This window comes from Rana temporaria, chromosome 12 (genome assembly GCF_905171775.1).
Source record: "Rana temporaria chromosome 12, aRanTem1.1, whole genome shotgun sequence".
Classification (NCBI taxonomy): domain Eukaryota; kingdom Metazoa; phylum Chordata; class Amphibia; order Anura; family Ranidae; genus Rana; species Rana temporaria.
The window spans coordinates 35,454,872-35,475,063 of record NC_053500.1 but is presented as its reverse complement, the minus strand read 5'-3'; the positions used below and the strand labels follow the sequence as shown (position 1 = coordinate 35,475,063).

At 44.8% G+C, this 20,192-nt stretch overlaps 1 protein-coding gene across 1 annotated transcript in view; it reads left to right on the top strand.

Moving 5' to 3' along the window:
* The first annotated feature begins 8,343 nt into the window (after positions 1-8,343).
* NXPH3 (neurexophilin 3) overlaps positions 8,344-20,192 on the top strand; it is a 31,792-nt gene continuing 19,943 nt past the window's right edge. Inside the window, exon 1 of the mRNA XM_040329793.1 lies at positions 8,344-8,967. Within this exon, the coding sequence (XP_040185727.1) occupies positions 8,914-8,967 (54 nt within the window). The 5' untranslated portion in view covers positions 8,344-8,913. The remainder of the gene's footprint in view (positions 8,968-20,192) is intronic.

Sequence of the window (20,192 nt, the reverse complement as noted above, 5' to 3'; positions counted from 1 at the left end):
TAGAGTATGCAAACTCCATGCAGACAAAGCCTTTGGGAGTTCCGACCAGGACCCCAGCTCTGCAAGGCAGCAAAGCTGACCCTTCTACTACTATATCATCAATCACAAATACAACAGGAATACGTGAAATCCGACAAGTCCAAACATTGAGATATCTACATCAAGGGGCCAATCAGACGATTGGAGTTCCCATATGATGTTGGAGGATAATGGAAGTGGCCATATGAGAAAAGCGAAGACACACAAGCTCAAATCATTACACCTTCCATCCCGGCCTCTAATTGATCCCACTTGGCCAGAGGAGGTCTAAACCAGCATCTCCTGACTCCTAGCCGGCCCCGTACGGCCAACTTCTGCTGTTTTCTTGAGCTGGCACTACGTTGCATCATCCAGTCCTGTTCATTGCAAGTGCGAAATAGAAGGTATGGCAAGGGTTAAAGATGAGGAGCTTTCCATTTCTCCACTTCTGTGACTTGAAGCACAAGGGAACATCTGTTTATGTCACCTGTGTCACTGGATGTGTGCCGTGTCCCCATACCCCATGTGGATTCAGCCCTGATGCAATTTTAGGAAACAAAGCATTGCAATCCTTTGGGAGCGAGAGTCATACCAGCGTCCATAATGCTTTGCGAAGAATGGGCCCCGCTTTGATTATGTCATCCAGAAAATTATTATTTAGTCAACGGCTATATGACTTACAGGACCATATCAGAGATTGCATGGTGGTTCTTGAAGGGAGAGAGGCAACTGTGGGGTGAATGTAAACCCAAACCATGAATGCCAATTATTGTCCCTTGTTTCGTCTGCTAAATATACAATTTCTGTTTGTTTCCTAATTTTTTATAAATACCTGTTGCTCCGGCCAGGTGAACGGGTGACAACCAGGGTCAGGACAAGGGGTGGGCAGGAGGGGAAGTTGCCCTGGGAGCAGTGAAGCAAAGGGGCAGAAATGGGCGCAGGGTGGTACATCCATGTAATTATAATGGGGGCGCAATTCTGTATCCTTGCCATGGGCACTGGACAACCCTTTCCCAGTAGACGGGGTCCCGGGTTACAAACCCGTTAGGGACTTTCCTCCTGTTTGTAAATCGGAAATGCTCGTAAGTCGGCCGCGCATGCGCACACCGGTAATTACGGACATTTCCGATGTTCCGTTGAATGCCAGTCTGTGCATGCGCTGCCAATTACGGACATTTCTGACATTTCCTGAGGCACCGTCTAAAAACCAAAAGTGCAGAGCCCGGTTCGTAAGTAGAAGTTCGTAACTCGGGCGTTCGTAAGTCGGGGACCCCCTGTACTGGTGACAACGCCAACCACAGACTCCTAATGCTATGGCAGAGTTGTCCCCCTGCCATGCATTCTCCTACATTGGGCCTGGAGGCAGGGCCCCCCTGGAGCAAAGAACTGGGAGGGGGCCCTCCTCTCTCCTCCTGCGAGATGATAAGCGTGGGGGGGGGTTGTGGTAACGAAAGTGTCATCTCTTCTCTTCTCTCTCCTGCCGCAAGACGAGATGATAAGTGGGACAGGGGGGGGGGTTGGTGCTGACGAACAAAACAAAGTCAAGTCAAGTCTTCTCTTTTCTTTCCTTTTTTTTTTTTTTTTTTATGTATTTATTTTTTTCGTCTGATTACACCTGTAAGAGGCCCGATGGTCCCCAGGGGCCCGGTCGTCTGACCCCCCCCCCCCCCCCCGCTCAGACAGATCTGATCTCCTTAGCGACTCCCACTAAGTGCAGGATGGGGACAAGAGAGATGCAGGTGCCGGGGGGCATTGGATGACCTCCCTGAAAGTTAGAGAGAAGGAGCCACCTACAATGTGCGGGGAGATACTAGAGCCGGCTGGATGCTTTAATTTTATAACACAACAAAAGTAAGACATGTGGAAGATGGTACAGCTCTTAAGTTGGGTATTTAATGTCCCTTTACTACCCTCCCACTGTTAGTGAGATTTGACCACACCCATTATTTGATGGGGTTTGGAAAGTGTGTGGGGGGGAGGGGGGTTGTAGGGGGTCGTGGTTGAGTACCTGCACCTATTTTCTAAGAAAAAAATCCCTGCACATCACTATAAAAACCTGTATATGAGAAGTGAATACAGCACCAGCCTCGGCTCCAACCAGGCCACCCCCCAGCACGTTTCGTCAAGTCGTCAAGTCCACGGGAGATCATCATGATTAATCCCCATAGGAGGGGTAAAACACGTTGGGGTGGCCTGGTTGGAGCCGGGGCTGAGGCTGTATTCACTTCTCACATAAGGGTTTTTGTAGAACTCTTCTCCATATGCATTGGCATCCACGGAGCTAATCATGAATAATATTATGAATACGTAACTGCGTTCCTTTCTACTTTTTTATATCTGTTCGAAGTTCAGCTCCAAATTACAATGGCTGGGGTGGTTTCTTTTTGTATTTTTCTTAGCTAAAAGGTTTTTAAAGGGGCATAAAGAAGTGAATGTGACTTTGACCAAACATTCACTGCAGGTGAATAAATCACTATCATTAAAAAATGCATCAGTAAGCTATACCTGCAGTGAATGTATGGTAAATGTCACATTTGCTGCTTTATAAATGTAGCGATACCCTCGCAGGGGCTGCTTAAAGCGGATGTGCCACTAAAAAAATATATTAAAAGCCAGCAGCTACAAATACTAAAGCTGCTGACTTTTAATATAAGGACACTTACCTGTCCTGGAGTCCAGCGCTGTCCGCAGCAGATGACGAGCGATCACTCGTCACCCTGCTGCACCCCCCTCCATTCACGGTGAGGGAACCAGGAAGTGAAGCGCTCCGGCTTCACTGCCCGGTTCCCTATGGCGCATGCGTGAGTCGCGCTGCGCCCGCCGATTGGCTCCCGCTGTGTGCTGGGAGCCAAGTGTTCCCAGCATACAACGGGGGACGGACGGGAAGTAAGGAAAAAACCTGTCTTTTGCCCGTATCGTAGGGCCGGAAGTGGGTGCAGATACCTGTCTGTAGACAGGTATCTGCACCCCCCTCCCCCTGAAAGGTGTCAAATGTGACACCGGAGGGGGGAGGGTGCCGATCAGCGCGACTTCACTTTAGAGTGGAGATCCGCTTTAAGTTAGTTCAGTCCGTTATTCTGCCTATCAACCCTAATAACAGCCTTAACCCCCCTCTGGCACACCTGGCAATAGTGTAAGTGCAATGACCATTGAGAAACACACACGTTATGATAAAACACAGAAATTGTCTTTACTGCAATATTTCCGTGGAAGAATAACATATAGTAACAATATATATTCAAGTAATCATCTAGAGAGCAATAACTAAGATTTAAGAGCAATGTAGCTTTCAATCCTAGATTCAAGCTGCTCTCGGGATTCCAAACCAGAGAATGTCCCCAAGAGCAGAGACACACTTAAATGGTAAATAAAGCACAATATGACACTTTATAGCAGATTGGTTACCTTTACTCAGATTGGCTATATGAGTCCAGGTAGGAGGAGAGCAGAGGAATGACTCCCTTTGTATCAAGCCTCTCTCTTCTCCCCCCTGACACCATGGGTCCAACTTTAAACACCTATTCAAGTCAACAAGTAATGGCTTAACTTTCTAGATAAACTGTCCCACACGCCCCCATGCATATGCAAAGCCTGAATATGTGTGTGTGTGGATCCATATGGCACTAGTAGCTTCAGCCCATTTGAAGAAAAGATAAGGTTTGGTGTCTTCAGCTAGCCACTTTTGTTGGTGCACTTAAACTTCTGGATAGCAGGCCCAAACAACACAACTGGCCCAGCTTAATCAATTGAAACAGGCAGGATCCTCCTCATTAAGGTGAGAGGACAATGATGTCTGTATACAGTGTGCTAGAAATGGATAGCCTTATCCCTTATCCCTGTGGTACTACAAGTGTCAGCAAGATGACTACCAGTAATGATGTCTATATACAGTGTTCATACTCCTTCTATGGTGCAGTCTCTCTGTTCCCTGCAGTTGGGCAAAATACCCTCTGACCAAATCCTGTGGTCAAGGCCCAAATGAACGTCCTGGAACAGCAGGCTTTCCTGGTGACCCAACTAGTCCCCTCACACTGGAATGCTTCACCGTCGGTGCAGGTGTGCCTTGATATGCACCTGGAATCCCCCTCTCTCAGGCTGGATGTCCCGACTGGTGGTGGGGGCCTTAATCGCGTGGGGAGATCATCTGAGAGACAGCATCTCACCTTCAGGTCTGATCTTTTTCACTACCTCGTGGTCACTAAGAATCTCCTTCTCTCAGGCAGGAAAGCCTGTGTACATCATGGTGGCTAGCTCGGCGGGGTCGCAGGTGAACCAAGACACCTGCTAAATAAATATACCTCAAGCTGCTTTTGTTATTATTTTAAATTGTTATATGAAGACGTTCTTGTATTCGGAATTTTGCAGTGCATTCTGGAGCACCGAAGTAACTTCTTGCTTTGTGCGTGTCTCTCTACAATGGAAACTCCATACAGAGCAGGGAGGCAGGCTGATGTGTCATACCTCTGACTCCCGCAGCTGTCTTTAATTTGTGCTTCAGCTATTGAACTCTGTAAAAAAAGCTATTTCAGCAAAGTGATAAAGGGTTACACTGCTCCCTATTTTTTTCAGCAGCATATACGTACCTTGCTTTAAATCATTGCATTCGGCCACAGAGCCTGAGGAAAGAACGTTCCAAACTGGCTTGCAGGAGTTCCCACGAGGCAGAAAAGAAAGTTCCAAACCGGCTTGTCAGAGTTCCCACAGGCTATACCCTCCCTGGTAAAAAAAAAAAAACAGCAAAGCATGCTCCAATTGGCCTCAGCAGGGGAAAAAAATTCTTCCTGATCCCCCGAGAGGCAATCGGATTTTCCCCGGATCAACTTTACCTGTAAATGTTAGTACCCAGTTATACTATGTACATTTAGGAAAGAATCCAGGCCTTTTTAAAGCAATCTACGCAGCTTGCCAGAACCAACTCTGGAGGGAGTCTGTTCCACATTTTCACAGCTCTTACTGTGAAGAAACCTTTCCGTATTTGGAGATGAAATCTTTTTTCCACTAGAGGTAAAAAGTGCCCCCTTGTCCTCCGTGATGACCTTAAAGGGAATAACTCAAAACCAAGTTCACTATATGGACCACTTATGTATTTGTACATGTTGATCATATCCCCCCTTAATCTTCTCTTCTCAAGAGGGAATAGATTCATTACCGCTAATCTTTCCTCATAGCTGAGCTTCTCCATGCCTCTTATCAGTTTGGTTGCACTTCCCCTCACTTTCTCCAGATCCCCGATATCCTTTTTGAGAACTGGAGCCCAAACTGAACTGAGTATTCCAGATGAGGTCTTACTAATGATTTTTACAGGGGCAAAATTCTCTCTCTCTCTCTCTCTCTCTCTCTCTCTCTCTCTCTCTCTCTCTCTCTCTCTCTGGAGTCCATACCTCTCTTAGTACAAGAAAGGACTTTGCTCACTTTAGAAACTGCAGCTTGGCATTGCATGTTATTATTAAGCTTATGATCTACCACAACCCCCAGATCCTTCTCCACTAATTATTCCTCGAGGTGTACTCCCCCCTAGTATATATGATACATGCATATGTTTAGCCCCCAAGTGCATAACTTTACATTTATCAACATTAAACTTCATTTGCCACTTAGTTGCCCAATTAGGGCATTGAGTTAGGCTTATAAATTGGAGACATCCTGTAAGAACGAAAATCATGCACATTAATATGAAGTTGACCTCCCTTTGTGGCTACAACAGTCTTCTGGGAAGGCTTTCCATAAATATTTGGAGTGTATCTGTCAGAAATTGTGCTCAATCAGCCAAAAGAGCATTTGTAAGGTTAAATACTGATGTTGGAGGAGAAGATGACTCACAATTTGGCATTCCAACTTATTCTAAAGGTGTTCAACATGGTTGAGGTCCAGGCTCTTTGCAGGACACCTGAGTTCCTCTACACCAAACTCCTCACACCATGACTTTATATAGTCGCTTTCGTTTTTGCAGTTTGTATTAATTTGTGTCCATTCAGCCAAAAGAACATGTATAAGGTCGGGTACTGAGGTTGGATAAGAATATGACTCCCAGTTTGACATTCCAACTCATTCTAAATGTTTTCTATATGGTTGAGGTCCAGGCTCTTTGTAGGCCACTTGAGTTCCTCCACACCAAACTCCACAAACCATGTCTTTATAGAGTCGGCTTTCAAAAGTTTTTGGAATTTGTGGGAATGTGCGACCATTCAGCCAAAAGAACATGTGTAAGGTCAGGTACTGAGGTTGGATGAGAAGATCTGATTACCAATTGGCCTTCTAATTCATCCCAAAGATGTTCAACAGAGCTGAGATCCAGACCATTTGTAAGGTTAGATACTAATATTGGAGGAGAAGATGACTCACAATTTGGCATTCCAACTCATTCTAAAGGTGTTCAATATGGTTGAGGTCCAGGCTCTTTGCAGGACACCTGAGTTCCTCCACACCAAACTCCTCACACCACGACTTTATATAGTCGCTTTCGTTTTTGGAGTTTGTGTTAATTTGTGTCCATTCAGCCAAAAGTGCATGTTTAAGGTCAGGTACTGAGGTTGGATAAGAAGATGACTCCCAGTTTGAAATTCCAACTCATTCTAAAAATGTTCTTCATGGTTGAGGTCCAGGCTCTTTGTGGGCCACTTGAGTTCCTCCACACCAAACTCTTCAAGCCATGTCTTTTATAGAGTCGGCTTTCAAAAGTTTTTGGAGTTTGTGTAAATTTGTGTCCATTCAGCCAAAAGAACATGTGTAAGGTCAGATACTGAGGTTGGATGAGAAGATCCCAATTGGCCTGCTAATTCATCCCAAAGATGTTCAACAGAGCTGAGGTCCAAACCTTTAAGTTCCGCCACACCAAACTTCTCAGATCTTATCTTTATGGAGTTGGCTTTGTGTGCAGGAAGATGGTCTGGTTTTGACAAACATTTGAGCATATCTGGAACCGCCAGTATTACTGAAAACCTCCTCAAATCAATCCCTCTTCCCCAAGATATCAGTAATTTTATAGGCTTAAACACCCCACCCACCCATGGATGCAGGCTCTGTTCAACTGACAACTTACTAACAGGCTCCTACAACAAAAGTCAATTTAACAACTGACTTTTGCTAAACGGAGCGGTGACGATAGGGCCATACACTGCAAGCAGAAGTTGGCTGAAATTGGAGCAGCTATATTCCATCTATATCCCTACGCTGGGGTGTTTCCGTGGGTTTAGTACTTAGAAAAGTTTGCAACAACGTAGGTGGTGAATTCTTGCAACTTATGGCACATGCTAACAGCATCATAATAAATGTATGCAATTTCTTTCAGGTTCTCTTTAAGATTACACTACAAAGGGGGAATCTGATCACTCAATGCATTGTGAATACCCTCTTGTTTGCAACACAGTTATTTCAATGGACTGCAAATGAGACATTTGTCACCATGGAATTATTCTAAAGCTACAGATTGTAACTCCGCTGTGTAGTTTTGCCCATACGGCTCCTTTGCTTCGTTCTTATAAATGTCTTTATACCTCCTTCCATCCGTAGAATCCCTTCTTAATAGGTCCCTTTTTTCATTTATTTTTTCCCTTTTCCTAGATCAGTCATGAAAGCAGATAGTAAGTAGCGGTGGCCTCTCTATTCCCTGGCACTAACATGCAGAGAATGAAAATGTCTGTCTAAACATCAATTTAATTGGAAAAGCCTTGTCCGTAACCCGGCATATTGACCCAGTGCGCACGGGAGAGATGGAGAAAAAAAAAACGAGAGACGGGGATGGTCTAAAAGAGACAGAGAGTTTTAGACATCGTTTTCAGAAGGATTATGCAGCCGGTACCTGTTTATAAGCCTGACCAAGGGACGACTGTGCGAAAATCCGCTTTCATGCGCATTCGCAATGGTGCGTCCAGATCAGAAATCCCCCCACACTCGTTGACGGTCTGGGGACATATGATGGAAAGGTGGCTGTTATAATTTTATAAAGAATTTGTCAATCTTTAAAAAAAAAAAAACTGATGCCAAGCTGAAAGCATTACTTGATTTAGGAACATAAAAGTGATTATGTTTAAAAAAAAAAATTTAATAAAATAATCAGACAAAATCTCACTGGGAGGGGTATATGTTTTGTCTCAGTGGTAACCAATGAAAATATATTGAATGCATAAATTAAAGGGTGGAAGTATATTAAAAAAAATGAATAGAGGGTGAGAGGTACCAGTTTGTAAATAGGAGGGGGGGGGACTTGTACGTGAGAAAAACACAGAGGGATGTACAGAGACCAAGAGACAGACAGACAGTAGGAGAGTGTCTGATGGGAGGAGAGAAAAAGGGAGGGAGATAGAAGGTCAGATAGAGAGAGAGAGGGAAAAAGACACAAGGAGAAGGAGAGCGAGAGGCATAGTTGAGGAAGGGGTTGGGGGGGGTTTCGTAGACCCTGTGATAGAGAAAGCCACAGACCTGGCGAGAGAGGGATGCTCGAGAGAAGAAAAAAAAAAGCGAGGGAACAAGCAGAAGAGGGATGAGCCAATGAGAGCAAGAGAAGAGGAGAAAGGTGTGTGACGGGCAAAGGAAGAAGAGGAGCAGGTGGAGAACGGAGACGGCAGGGACAAGCGAGGCAGGGAGCAAGTGGAGAAGACCAGCTTAAGGATACACTGCCAAGAGAAAAAAGGCAAAAAAAAAAAGTGTAGAGTCAAGAGCGGCAAGAGTGATGATAAAGGGATAAAGAGAGGCTGAGACTGGAAAGAGAGAAAGAGGAGGGGATCTGGGCCACCTATGTAGGGCGAGAAAGAACAGAGAAGTGCGAGAGACCGAAGAGGGGGGGGAATTAGTGAGGTGGTCAGGCTGCGTGTGTATTTCTAGCTGTGGTCTTCACAGCATACACATGGATGCTCAACGCAGGTGAGTGTACGCTACAAGACTCAGGCGCTGAGCAAAATGCAGCTGACACAATGCTGTTTTATATTCCTCGTCCAAGGCAGCATCTATCTGGTAAGTACTGGATCTGAAATATCTCTATTTACCCCACTCCTTGTCTGTCTGTCTGTCTGTCTGTCTCTTTATATCAATGTCTATCTCGAGCCCCCCTCCTGATCTGACCCCCCTCCTTATCTAACCCCCCCCTCCTTTGGCAGGCTGTCACACCTGCTGCTCTCCCACGTATGATATATTGCCTTGTGTATTATGTGTAAGCCCTCTCTTTGCACATCTTATAGAGTGTATACAGTCACATTGTAAGCCCAAGCTTTTCCGTATCAAGGGGGATAGAAATCCTTAGCTTACGTTAAACAATCCCTTACCTGTTGCTTGTTTCCAGCCAGCTAATGTAATAGTATATGTGCATCTATCAATATATAGGGGGCGTGTGGATAATGGGGATACCAGATGTCTGGTTTAAAGGTCTGACATTGTATAGGGTGGGGGTATGCCTAGTACAATAAAGAGCAAACCTGGACAAGGTTAGCTGTATTTTTGGTATTTTTTGTATGTAGCTCTTTGGAAAAATTAGGACTGTAAAGGGTTGAGTGATCCAGAGGGAACTGAGATCAGTGGCATGATTCATAGGTTTACTAGTCAGTCAAATGTGTGAGCGGCGAGATCTACCGTCTGGGGGTTGTCTTATAGGTTAATCAAGCTATTTACAAGCAGAGGAAAAAATAAGGAGGGGGTTGTTGGGGTTTAGGGGGTTAGTCCAAGAAGCACTAACAGTTCTAAAGGATCCTTTCCAGTTAAAGAACTGGCATGAATAGGTTTGGAATGGGTTAAGCAGATTGTTTCAGGTAGGATCTCAAGAAACCTCAACCTTCTAGGGGTTCTACCTTGATACAGATCTGTTTTCAATTTATTTTATTGGTCTTTTTCTTAAGTACAAAAAGTATTCATATTGATACAGATACCTAAAGTGCTAAATGGTTCTGAAAATTGGATGTGTGGTCTGGTCTTAGGGTAATGCCCCTGTATTTCTTTTATTCCGGAGATTTTCAGGTTTGGATAGGTATTGGAAGAGTTAAGTAGCCAGTTCTTGGCATTCGAAGAGTGATCTGATGATGGTTGTGCATTTAATGGTATAGTGCCTCAAGCCAATTATATACTGGAAATCTTCACACTTGGTAGAGATAACTAGGAAAAATTCTCAGATAACTACGAAAGAAAAAGTATTTAAGGGGTTAATCGCTTCGCCTTGCTTTATTCCTGAGATTAATGGGTGCATTTACGTGTAGCGTAAAGAAGACAGTGTGGAAATACCTAGAGAGATGTAATGACAGCCCTGTAATTATTGGGTTAATATGGCTTTGGAATTATATTCCAGAGGTCTTTAGACATAGAAATGTAAGAGTTTGTAGAATTAGGAGATCAGATGACAGGTGTATCGAAAGGATTATGTCATCTTCAAAAGGCATTCAAAGAGTTAAACAGACAGTCCTGCACATGAAAGAAAGAACCAATGACATTTGTGAATTTTTTTCGTTTAATACCCACTATGTCATTTGATTGTAGAAATGTTCAGATCTGAACATGTATCTAAAAAGTCACATAGACAGCCCTGAATAACTAATGATCTGATCATAACCTCCTTAGACCACCATATAATTTTATTCCAGAGATTTTTATCGAACGATCTGACCATAGCCTCCTTAGACCACCATATAATTTTATTCCAGAGATTTTTATCGAACGATCTGATCATAGCCTCCTTAGACCGCCATATCATTTTATTCCAGAGATTTTTATCGAATGATCTGATCATAGCCTCCTTAGACCACCATATCATTTTATTCCAGAGATTTTTTTAGTCCTGGATTTGTATGTTAGGAGTCAAGTGCAAAACCCTGGGAATTATCATAGGGATCCTTGAACTTGGATAAGTATATATATATATATGAGCCCACGCAGTTCTAAATGTTCTAATAAATTGATTAAACATGTATATTTTAATCTTCCATGTTCGTTTATTCCAGCGATCTTTAATCTTGTGTATTTTAAGAGTTAAATAGTCCCAAAATGGCAGTGATGCCTTTATCAATGACTTTTTTTCCCCAAAGACCTTCAGACCCTACATTGAGGATGACTGATATTTGGGTATTTCATGAGTTAATACTACCATGTAATTAAATTTCAGAGGTCTGTAGACCCATGCAGCTGAAGACCATCACTAAGATATAAGAGAGATCCAATCATAGTTGCTTGTGGTTCAAGGTGTCTCTACAGTTGTATTTCAGAGATCCTGAGATATTGGAAGGGTTAAATTACCAACCATGGTCATTGTAAGAAATGGCAGTTGTGAGAAAATAAGGGTTAAATAATCAGCCATGACCACTGTAAGAAATGCCAGTTGTGAGAAAATAAGGCTTAAATAATCAGCCATGACCACTGTAGGAAATGGCAGTTGTGTGGAAATAAGGGTTAGCCAGTAATGACCATTGTAAGAACTGGCAGTTGTGAGAAAATAAGGTAATAAGGGTTAAATAATCAGCCATGACCATTGTAAGAAATGGCAGTTGTGAGAAATCAAGGTAATAATTGTTAAATAATTAGCCATGACCACTGTAAGTAATGGCAGTTGTGCAAAAATAAGGTAATAAAGGTTAAATAATCAGCCATGACCATTGTAGGAACTGGCAGTTGTGAGAAAATAAGATAATAAGGGTTAAATAATCAGCCATGACCACTGTCAGAAATGGCAGTTGTGCAAAAATAAAGTAATAAGGGTTAAATAATCAGCCATGACCACTGTAAGGAATGGCAGTTGTGTGAAAACAAAGGTAATAGGGGTTAAATAATCAGCCATGACCACTGTAAGAACTGGCAGTTGTGTGAAAATAAGGTAATAAGGGTTAAATAATCAGCCATGACCACTGTAAGAAATGGCAGTTGTGCGAAAATAAGGTAATAAGGGTTAAATAGTCAGCCATGACCACTGTAAGAAATGGCAGTTGTGCGAAAATAAGGTAATAAGGGTTAAATAGTCAGCCATGACCATTGTAAGAACTGGCAGTTGTGTGAAAATAAGGTAATAAGGGTTAAATAGTCAGCCATGACCACTGTAAGAAATGGCAGTTGTGCGAAAATAAGGTAATAAGGGTTAAATAGTCAGCCATGACCATTGTAAGAACTGGCAGTTGTGTGAAAATAAGGTAATAAGGGTTAAATAATCAGCCATGACCACTGTCAGAAATGGCAGTTGTGCAAAAATAAAGTAATACGGGTTAAATAATCAGCCATGACCACTGTAAGAAATGGCAGTTGTGCGAAAACAAGGTAATAAGGGTTAAATAGTCAGCCATGACCACTGTAAGAAATGGCAGTTGTGAGAAAATAAGGTAATAAGGGTTAAATAATCAGCCATGACCACTGTAAGAAATGGCAGTTGTGTGAAAACAAGGTAATAAGGGTTAAATAGTCAGCCATGACCACTGTAAGAACTGGTAGTTGTGAGAAAACAAGGTAAGCCCTCTATGTCAATTTCTTCCACAGATCTTAAGACCCGAGCCATGTATTTGAAGAGATAAATAGATGGTTCTGAGAGATACCTGAGGAATATAATAACAGTTGTCCGGCGCTTCTATATCATTTAATCCAGCAATCTTAAGAACTGATTGTGTATTTGAAGATATAAATAAATAAATGTGGCCTTGGTTGATCTGATGGAAGCCGTGTGCCAAATAGATTAACCATTCTATCTAGTGTAGCATCAGATGTCTACAGACGTGATCATGTTTTGGGAGTCCCCACCTAAGATCAGAAAAGAAGAGTTAAAAGGACATATTTAAAGGGCCAGTCTACAGTACATGCATGGGTTGACGGACTTGCCAGGAGCTTGACTTTTACAGGCAACCTTAGGTATGATCAGACAGAAGAGACGACAGCCAGTCAAAGAGGTGAAAGGTCTCTCTTGTATAGGTGCTAAGATCTACAGCTCTGCTGGTGGTTCGCCAAGTGAGATCAGAGAGAGAGAGAGATCGTGCAGGGGTTAAATGTTCAATCTAGCATAGTAGGAGACCTACCAACCTGGCTATCTACGTGAAAAGATGAAGGGGAAACTACCTTAAGATCAAAAGGCAGGTTAAAGGTTTAGCAGTGGATATACACGCAGCTTGACGTGTTTCGTCTAGTCAGATGGATTGCATGCCAGGCACGTTTGATGGGTTAAAGATCAATCAAATATGAACTGAGAGATCTGTGGATAGGAGCCCATTTCATTAGCTAAACAAAGTGTGTCATACAGGAGCAAAAATAACCTAATTACAATAGAATGCTTAATGACTTAAAGGGATAGTCCCTTATTTGAGAGCGTGCAGCTTTGTGGAAAGCGAAGTCTATGGAAAAAGATTAGATTTATTCGACTAAAGCAGCCTAGCCCAGATAACATTTTATTGGTTGCCTGCTCTCTCTGAGGAACAAGAGGCCCAGATTCACGTACGGCTTACGTCGTCGTATCTCGAGATACGCCGCGTAAGTCTTAATGTGCGCCGTCGTATCTATGCGCCTGATTCAGGAAACAAGATACGCCTGAATTTTGGCTTGATACGACCGTCGTATCTTGGGCGCATATTTACGCTGGCCGCAAGGGGCGCTTCCATTGATTTACGCGTCAAATATGTAAATGAGCAAGAAACGCCGATTCAAGAACGTACTTACGCCCGTCGCAGTAATCTACGCCGTTTACGTAAGGCGTACGTCCGGCGTAAGTTTACCCCTCATAAAGCAGGGGTAAGTCATGTTAAGGTATGGACGTCGCAAACGTCGGAACAGCCGTCGTATTTTACGTCGTTTACGTAAGTCGTACGTGAATGGGGCTGGGCGTAGGTTAGGGAGTATATGCAACGTGATTCTGAACATGCGCGCGCATGCGCTGTTCGTACGGCCATTCATTTACATGGGGTCACGATTCATTATAATACAACACTACCTGCCTACTTTGAATTAGGCGGGCTTACGCCGGCCTATTTACGTTACGCTGGCGTAAATATGGGAGCGAGTGCTTTGTGAATACTCAGCTTGCCTCTCAATGTTACGTCGGCGTAGCTCATATGAGATGCGCTACGCCGGCACAAAGATGCGCCGAGCTACGTGAATTTGGGCCAATGGCCCAGATTCAGGTAGGGGCGCGCACTGATACAGCGGCGCAGCGTCTCGTCTTTACGCTACGCCTCCGTAAATTACAGGAGCTACGCTGTATTCACGAAGCACTTGCTTGCGTAAGCGCTCGTAATTCAAATGATCCCGTAGGGGGCGTGGATCATTTAAATTAGGCGCGTTCCCGCGCCGAACGTACTGCGCATGCGCCTTCCCTAAATTTTTCCGACGTGCATTGCGGTAAATGACGTCGCAAGGACGTCATTGGCTTCGACGTGAACGTAAATGGCGTCCAGCGCCATTCACGAAAGACTTACGCAAACAACGTAAAATTTGAAAATCACGACGCGGGAACGACGTCCATACTTACCATTGGCTGCGCCTCCTAATAGCAGGAGCAGCCTTACGACGAAACCGACGTACGCAAACAACGTAAAAAACGACCGCCGGGCGCACGTACGTTTGTGAATCGGCATAAGTATGCAATTTGCATACTCTACGCTGACAACTACGGGAACGGCACCTAGCGGCCAGCGTCAGAATGCACCCTAAGATACGACGGCGTAAGAGACTTATGCCAGTCGTATCTTAGGCTACAGTCGGCGTATCTAGCTTTCTGAATAAAGAAAATAGATACGCCGGCGCAACTTTTGAATTACGCGGCGTATCTATGGATACGCCGGCGTAATTCTTTACTGAATCTACCCCAATGTCTACAAATTAGAGGAGAGGAAAGTGTAAGCAACCAATCAGATTGTGGCAGTTATTTTTCACTGCAGTTTGAGATGGAGGATGAAGCTTGATTGGTTGACATTTTGCTTTCTTCAGCCTATAATAAATCTGTCTAGATCTAAAAAAAACGTGGCATGCTTGATAGATTATACATGAAGCTCCTTGTACAGCCAGTGTCACGTTGACCTGCCTTATCTATAACTGTCACAACTAACTGGGCACTTAGGCTCATCCTCTACATAGAGGAGTGTAGCCTTTCCTACTAGGTTGTGCAAACTGTCAGTCTCAGTGGATTGTCGAATGACCTATTGACATTGACATGTTCGATAGGTTAAAAGGCCTGTCCCACTAGGGAGCCTAGTGGTGTAATGAGAGACATATTTAAAGTTCAGACAATGCCGGCTAGTTATCTAATAAGGGTTGGCCATTGATTTCAGAGAGTTTCAAGATGATGCTGGGAAAGATTCGTAAGTACATGTACTTGAGATTATCAGGGCTTCGTAGGCTTGTTATAGGAAGATATACATAATAACTGTCTATTGATTGATGGTATTTAGGATGGGTTGAAGAGGTCATCTGTAATAGGCAATAGTTTATAAAGGGCTGAGTTGTTAAGTGACCTTATTTGTTCAGTTTTAAATGTAGGTTATTAGGTCAAGTAGTGTATTGCTGGACTAAAGGGGCACACCCTCTTATTTAGCATGTAGGCTAACTTCATCTTACCATCAGGTGACACTTTCTAAAGGATAGCATCAGACATATTAGCCAACCTGCCAACCTGATCTACTTATACTTCCATGACGTGCCTACTGTTAATGTATGGTAGACACAGTGCCGGTGACTTGGCGGTATTGTTCCCCTATTCAGATCATCTGGTTCCTGTAAGGACTGCGCAGGCGCAATCCTTGCCGATGGAAATCTCTGAACCTCGGCCGGCATCCAGGCTCATTCCTTGACATCCCCGTGGATTGGAGGATGCTAAAAAAAGAGCCAGGAGGCCGAGCGAGTGGAGCGATCCGTCCGAGCGAAGCAAGGACGTGAGGCCGACTGGCCACTTTCCTCAAATTCCACGTCGCCCTGGATGCCGGCCGAGGTTCGGAGATTTCCGTCAGCAAGGATTGCGCTTGCACAGTCCTTACAGGAACCATCCTGATAGCCGGAACCATATTGGCAGATCACCCGGACAAGGTCATCCAGCGCCCAGGGCAAAGATGCCAAACTGCGCCCCCCCTTCCCTTAGGGTTAGGGTGCCCCCATCCCTGCAGTAAACCATTGCGCCCAGGGCAGTCGTTCCCTCCTGTCCACCCCTTGTCCAGGCCCTGGGTAGACATATAGATATAGAAACAGGGCTGCATACAATACGGTCTAAGAAATGAGGACGCAGTTATTGTTATCTTGTAACTTCTTTTTGGATACCTCACCTTCCTCCCTTATGGTAGACAGAAGTAGTGCTTAGAGCAACCCAACCAAAAATCTCAATTTTGAGCGGAGAGGGACATGGCTTGGGACCACCTTTCCCATGCTGGGCCGTATTGATTTCCAAAACAGTGGTGGGAAAAGGCATCCCCTGAATAAGGGGCGGACTGACCATTCGGCAACTCGGGCACTGCCCGAGGGCCCCATGCCACTAGGGGGCCCCTATCAGGGTTGCCAGCCTTAATAAAACCAGGGATAGTATGTAAGAATCTGTGTTTTTTTTAAAAATCACAAGATTATAGCTACCCTGCCTCTCGGGTAACTTTTCAGTGTGTGTATGTGTATTCTGTGTGTGTATATTGTGTGTCTGTGTGTGTATACTGTGTATGTATACTGTATGTGTGTGTATACTGTGTGGCCCCATAATCTATTGCCTGGTGGCCCCATAATTTCCTATTGCCGGATGGCCCCATAATCTCCTATTGCCCGGGGGCCCCATGAGTTGTCAGTCCGCCCCTGATACCTCCCCTTGCTCCACAGAAGTAGTGCTTAGAGCAACCCAACCAATAATCTCAATTTTGAGCGGAGAGGGACATGGCTTGGGACCACCTTTCCCATGCTGGGCCGTATTGATTTCCAAAACAGTGGTGGGAAAAGGCATCCCCTGAATATGCTGTGATAGACCAAGCACCACCTTATAGCTGAGCTTAGTCAGAGACCTAAATTAATTCTACATATATTCCTAGAGAGTACTCTCTAATGTCCACTAGAGGGACCAGAACAAAGAGATGCTTATCACTCATCTTTTAACAGATTCTCCATAGGAACCTTTGGAGTCGGTTGCAATAATAGCTCAGCTAAAAAGCTGAGCTTACCCTGCCAAGATGATAGTGGAGGAAAGTCTTTCAATGTTGATTTCCAGTCTGCAGTGAACCCTGCCCAACATCACTTCATTTTGGGTGAGGTCCAACATTTAGGTGGAGTACTATTTCCAGGTGAAAAGATAACAAAAGGGTCACAAAGATCCACATGTGCTCAACTCAAAATTGTAAATGAAACTTTGATCCATATACAAGGAGCACAACCTACTTTAGTACTTCAGCTTTGCTGTGGTGGACCATTTCACTTTAACCGCTGTTAGGCACTAGTCTGATGATCCTGGAAAACGCCTGCTTGTGTTTTTGAAACACCTTTTAGGCTCCTTGCTGCCTCTTACACTATTAAGATATTTCTGACAACCACCAATCAAATTCAAACCTTCAGTTTTTCACCTGAGCTTTGCTGTGGTGGTGGACCACCTCCCCACAACTCCTTTTGTTAAGCATTAGTCTGATGATCCTGGAAAACGCCTGCTTGTGTTGTTGAAACACCCATCAGGCTCCTTACTGCCTCTCACACCATTGAGATGTTTCTGACAGCTGCTAATCCGATTCAAACCTTCCGTTTTTATTCCTCAAAGTTGCTGTGGTGAATCAATTCACCTCAACACTTTTTGTTAGTCGTTTATCTGATGATCCTAGAAACTGCCCACTTGTGTTGTTGAAACACCCTTCAGGTTTCTTGCTGTCTCTCACACTAATAAAATGTTTCTGACAGCTGCCAATCACATTCAAACCTTCAGTCTTTTACCTCAGAGTTGCTGTGGTGGACCAATTCACCTCAACTCCTTATGTTAGTCGTTAATCTGATGATCCTGGAAAATGCCTGCTTGTGTTGTTGAAACACCCTTCAGGCTCCTTGCTGCCTCTCACATTACAAAGATTTTTCTCACAGCAACCAATCAGATTCAAACCCCTATTTAAACCTTCAGTTTTTCACCTGAGCTTTTCTGTGGTGGACCACTTCCCTACAACTCCTTTTGTTAGTCATTGATCTGATGATCCTGGAAAACACCTGCTTGTGTTGTTGAAACACCATTCAGACTCCTTCTGCCTCTCACGCTACTAAGATGTTTCTCCAAACCACCAATCAGATTCAAGCCTGCTTTGGAAGTCAAAATGTAATTGGTGATCCCATAAGCAGAATGGGAGAGGAAGTTACATAGCACAAGCTGCAGGAAGTACACTCCCAGTGACCCTTTATGGATAAATGTGTGCTTATGGGGTTTTATCAGATTGAGATGAATTGAGTGAACTTTTTGACATCTGTCCAGCCTAATGTTCCCCATATATGGAAAATCACATTAAGATCTGGCTGTCTATTGCTTTTGAGTTGGGGCGATCGGAATGATGGTTACGTGTATGGGAGTTATAACTAGTTCATAACAGGACTGGCACCCTACCCTATAAAGGACCGGTTCTCTGCCCCATAAAAAAATGATGCTCTGCCCCATACAGGTCCAGTGTTCTTCCTTATACAGGACTGGTACTGTGCCCCATACAGGACCGGTGCTTTTCCTCATATAGGACTGGTGCTGTGCCCTATACAGGACTGGTACTCTTCCTCATACATTAATGGTGCTGTGCCCCATACAGGACCGGTGCTCTGCCTCATACAGGACTTACGCTGTGCCCCATACAGTGCCAACAATGTGCCCCATACAGGACCGGTGCCCTTCCTCATACAAGACTGGTGCTGTGCCTCATACAGGACCAGTGCTCTTCCTCATACAGGACTGGTGCTGTGCCCCATACAGGACCAGTGCTCTTCCTCATACAGGACCGGTGCTGTGCCCCATACAGGACCAGTGCTCTTCCTCATACAGGACTGGTGCTGTACCCCATACAGGACCAGTGCTCTTCCTCATACAGGACTGGTGCTGTGCCCCATACAGGACCAGTGCTCTTCATCATACAGGACCGGTGCTGTGCCCCATACAGGACCAGTGCTCTTCCTCATACAGGACTGGTGCTGTGCCCCATACAGGACCAGTGATCTTCCTCATACAGGACTGGTGCTGTGCCCCATACAGGACCAGTGCTCTTCATCATACAGGACCGGTGCTGTGCCCCATACAGGACCAGTGCTCTGCCTCATACAGGACTGGTGCTGTGCCCCATACAGGACCAGTGCTCTTCCTCATACAGGACTGGTGCTGTGCCCCATACAGGACCAGTGCTCTTCATCATACAGGACCGGTGCTGTGCCCCATACAGGACCAGTGCTCTGCCTCATACAGGGCGGGTGCTGTGCCCCATACAGGACCAGCGCTCTGCCTCATACAGGGCGGGTGCTGTGCCCCATACAGGACCAGTGTTCTTCCTCATACAGGACCGGTGCTGTGCCCCATACAGGACCAGTGCTCTGCCTCATACAGGACTGGTGCTGTGCCCCATACAGGACCAGTGCTGTGCCCCATACAGGACCAGTGCTCTGCCTCATACAGGACTGGTGCTGTGCCCCATACAGCACTGGTGATCTTCCTCATACAGGACCAAGGTTTTGCCTCATACAGGACTGATGCCCTACATCATACAGGACCAGTGCTGTAGCCCATACAGAACTGCTCTTCCCGATACTAGACCGGTGCCCAGTCCCATATAGGACAGGTGCCCTAACCCATACAGGACCAGTGCTCTGTCCCCTACAGGACTGATGCTGTGCCCCATGCAGGACCTGTGGTCTTCCCCATACAGAATAAGTGGTCTGCCTCATACAGAGCCAGTGGTCTTCCCCATACTGGACTGGTGCTCTGCCCCATACCGGCTTGACACCCTATCCCACACAGGACCAGTGCTCTGCCCCATACAGGACTGGTGTTTTTCCCCATAGAAGACCGGTGCTGTGCCCCATACAGGACCAATGCTCTGTCCCGTACAAGACCAGAGCTCTTCCCTATACAAGGCCAGTGCTCTACCCTATACAGTAATGGTGCTCTGCACTGTACATGACCGGGTCTCTGCTCCATATAAGGCCAGTGTTATACCCAATACAGGACCTATGCTCTGTGCTATACAAGACCGGTCTTCTTCTCAATACAAGACCAGTGTCCTGCCTCATACAGGACCAGCTTACTATCTTCTGACTGATTAAATCCATTTCATTGCATAGCT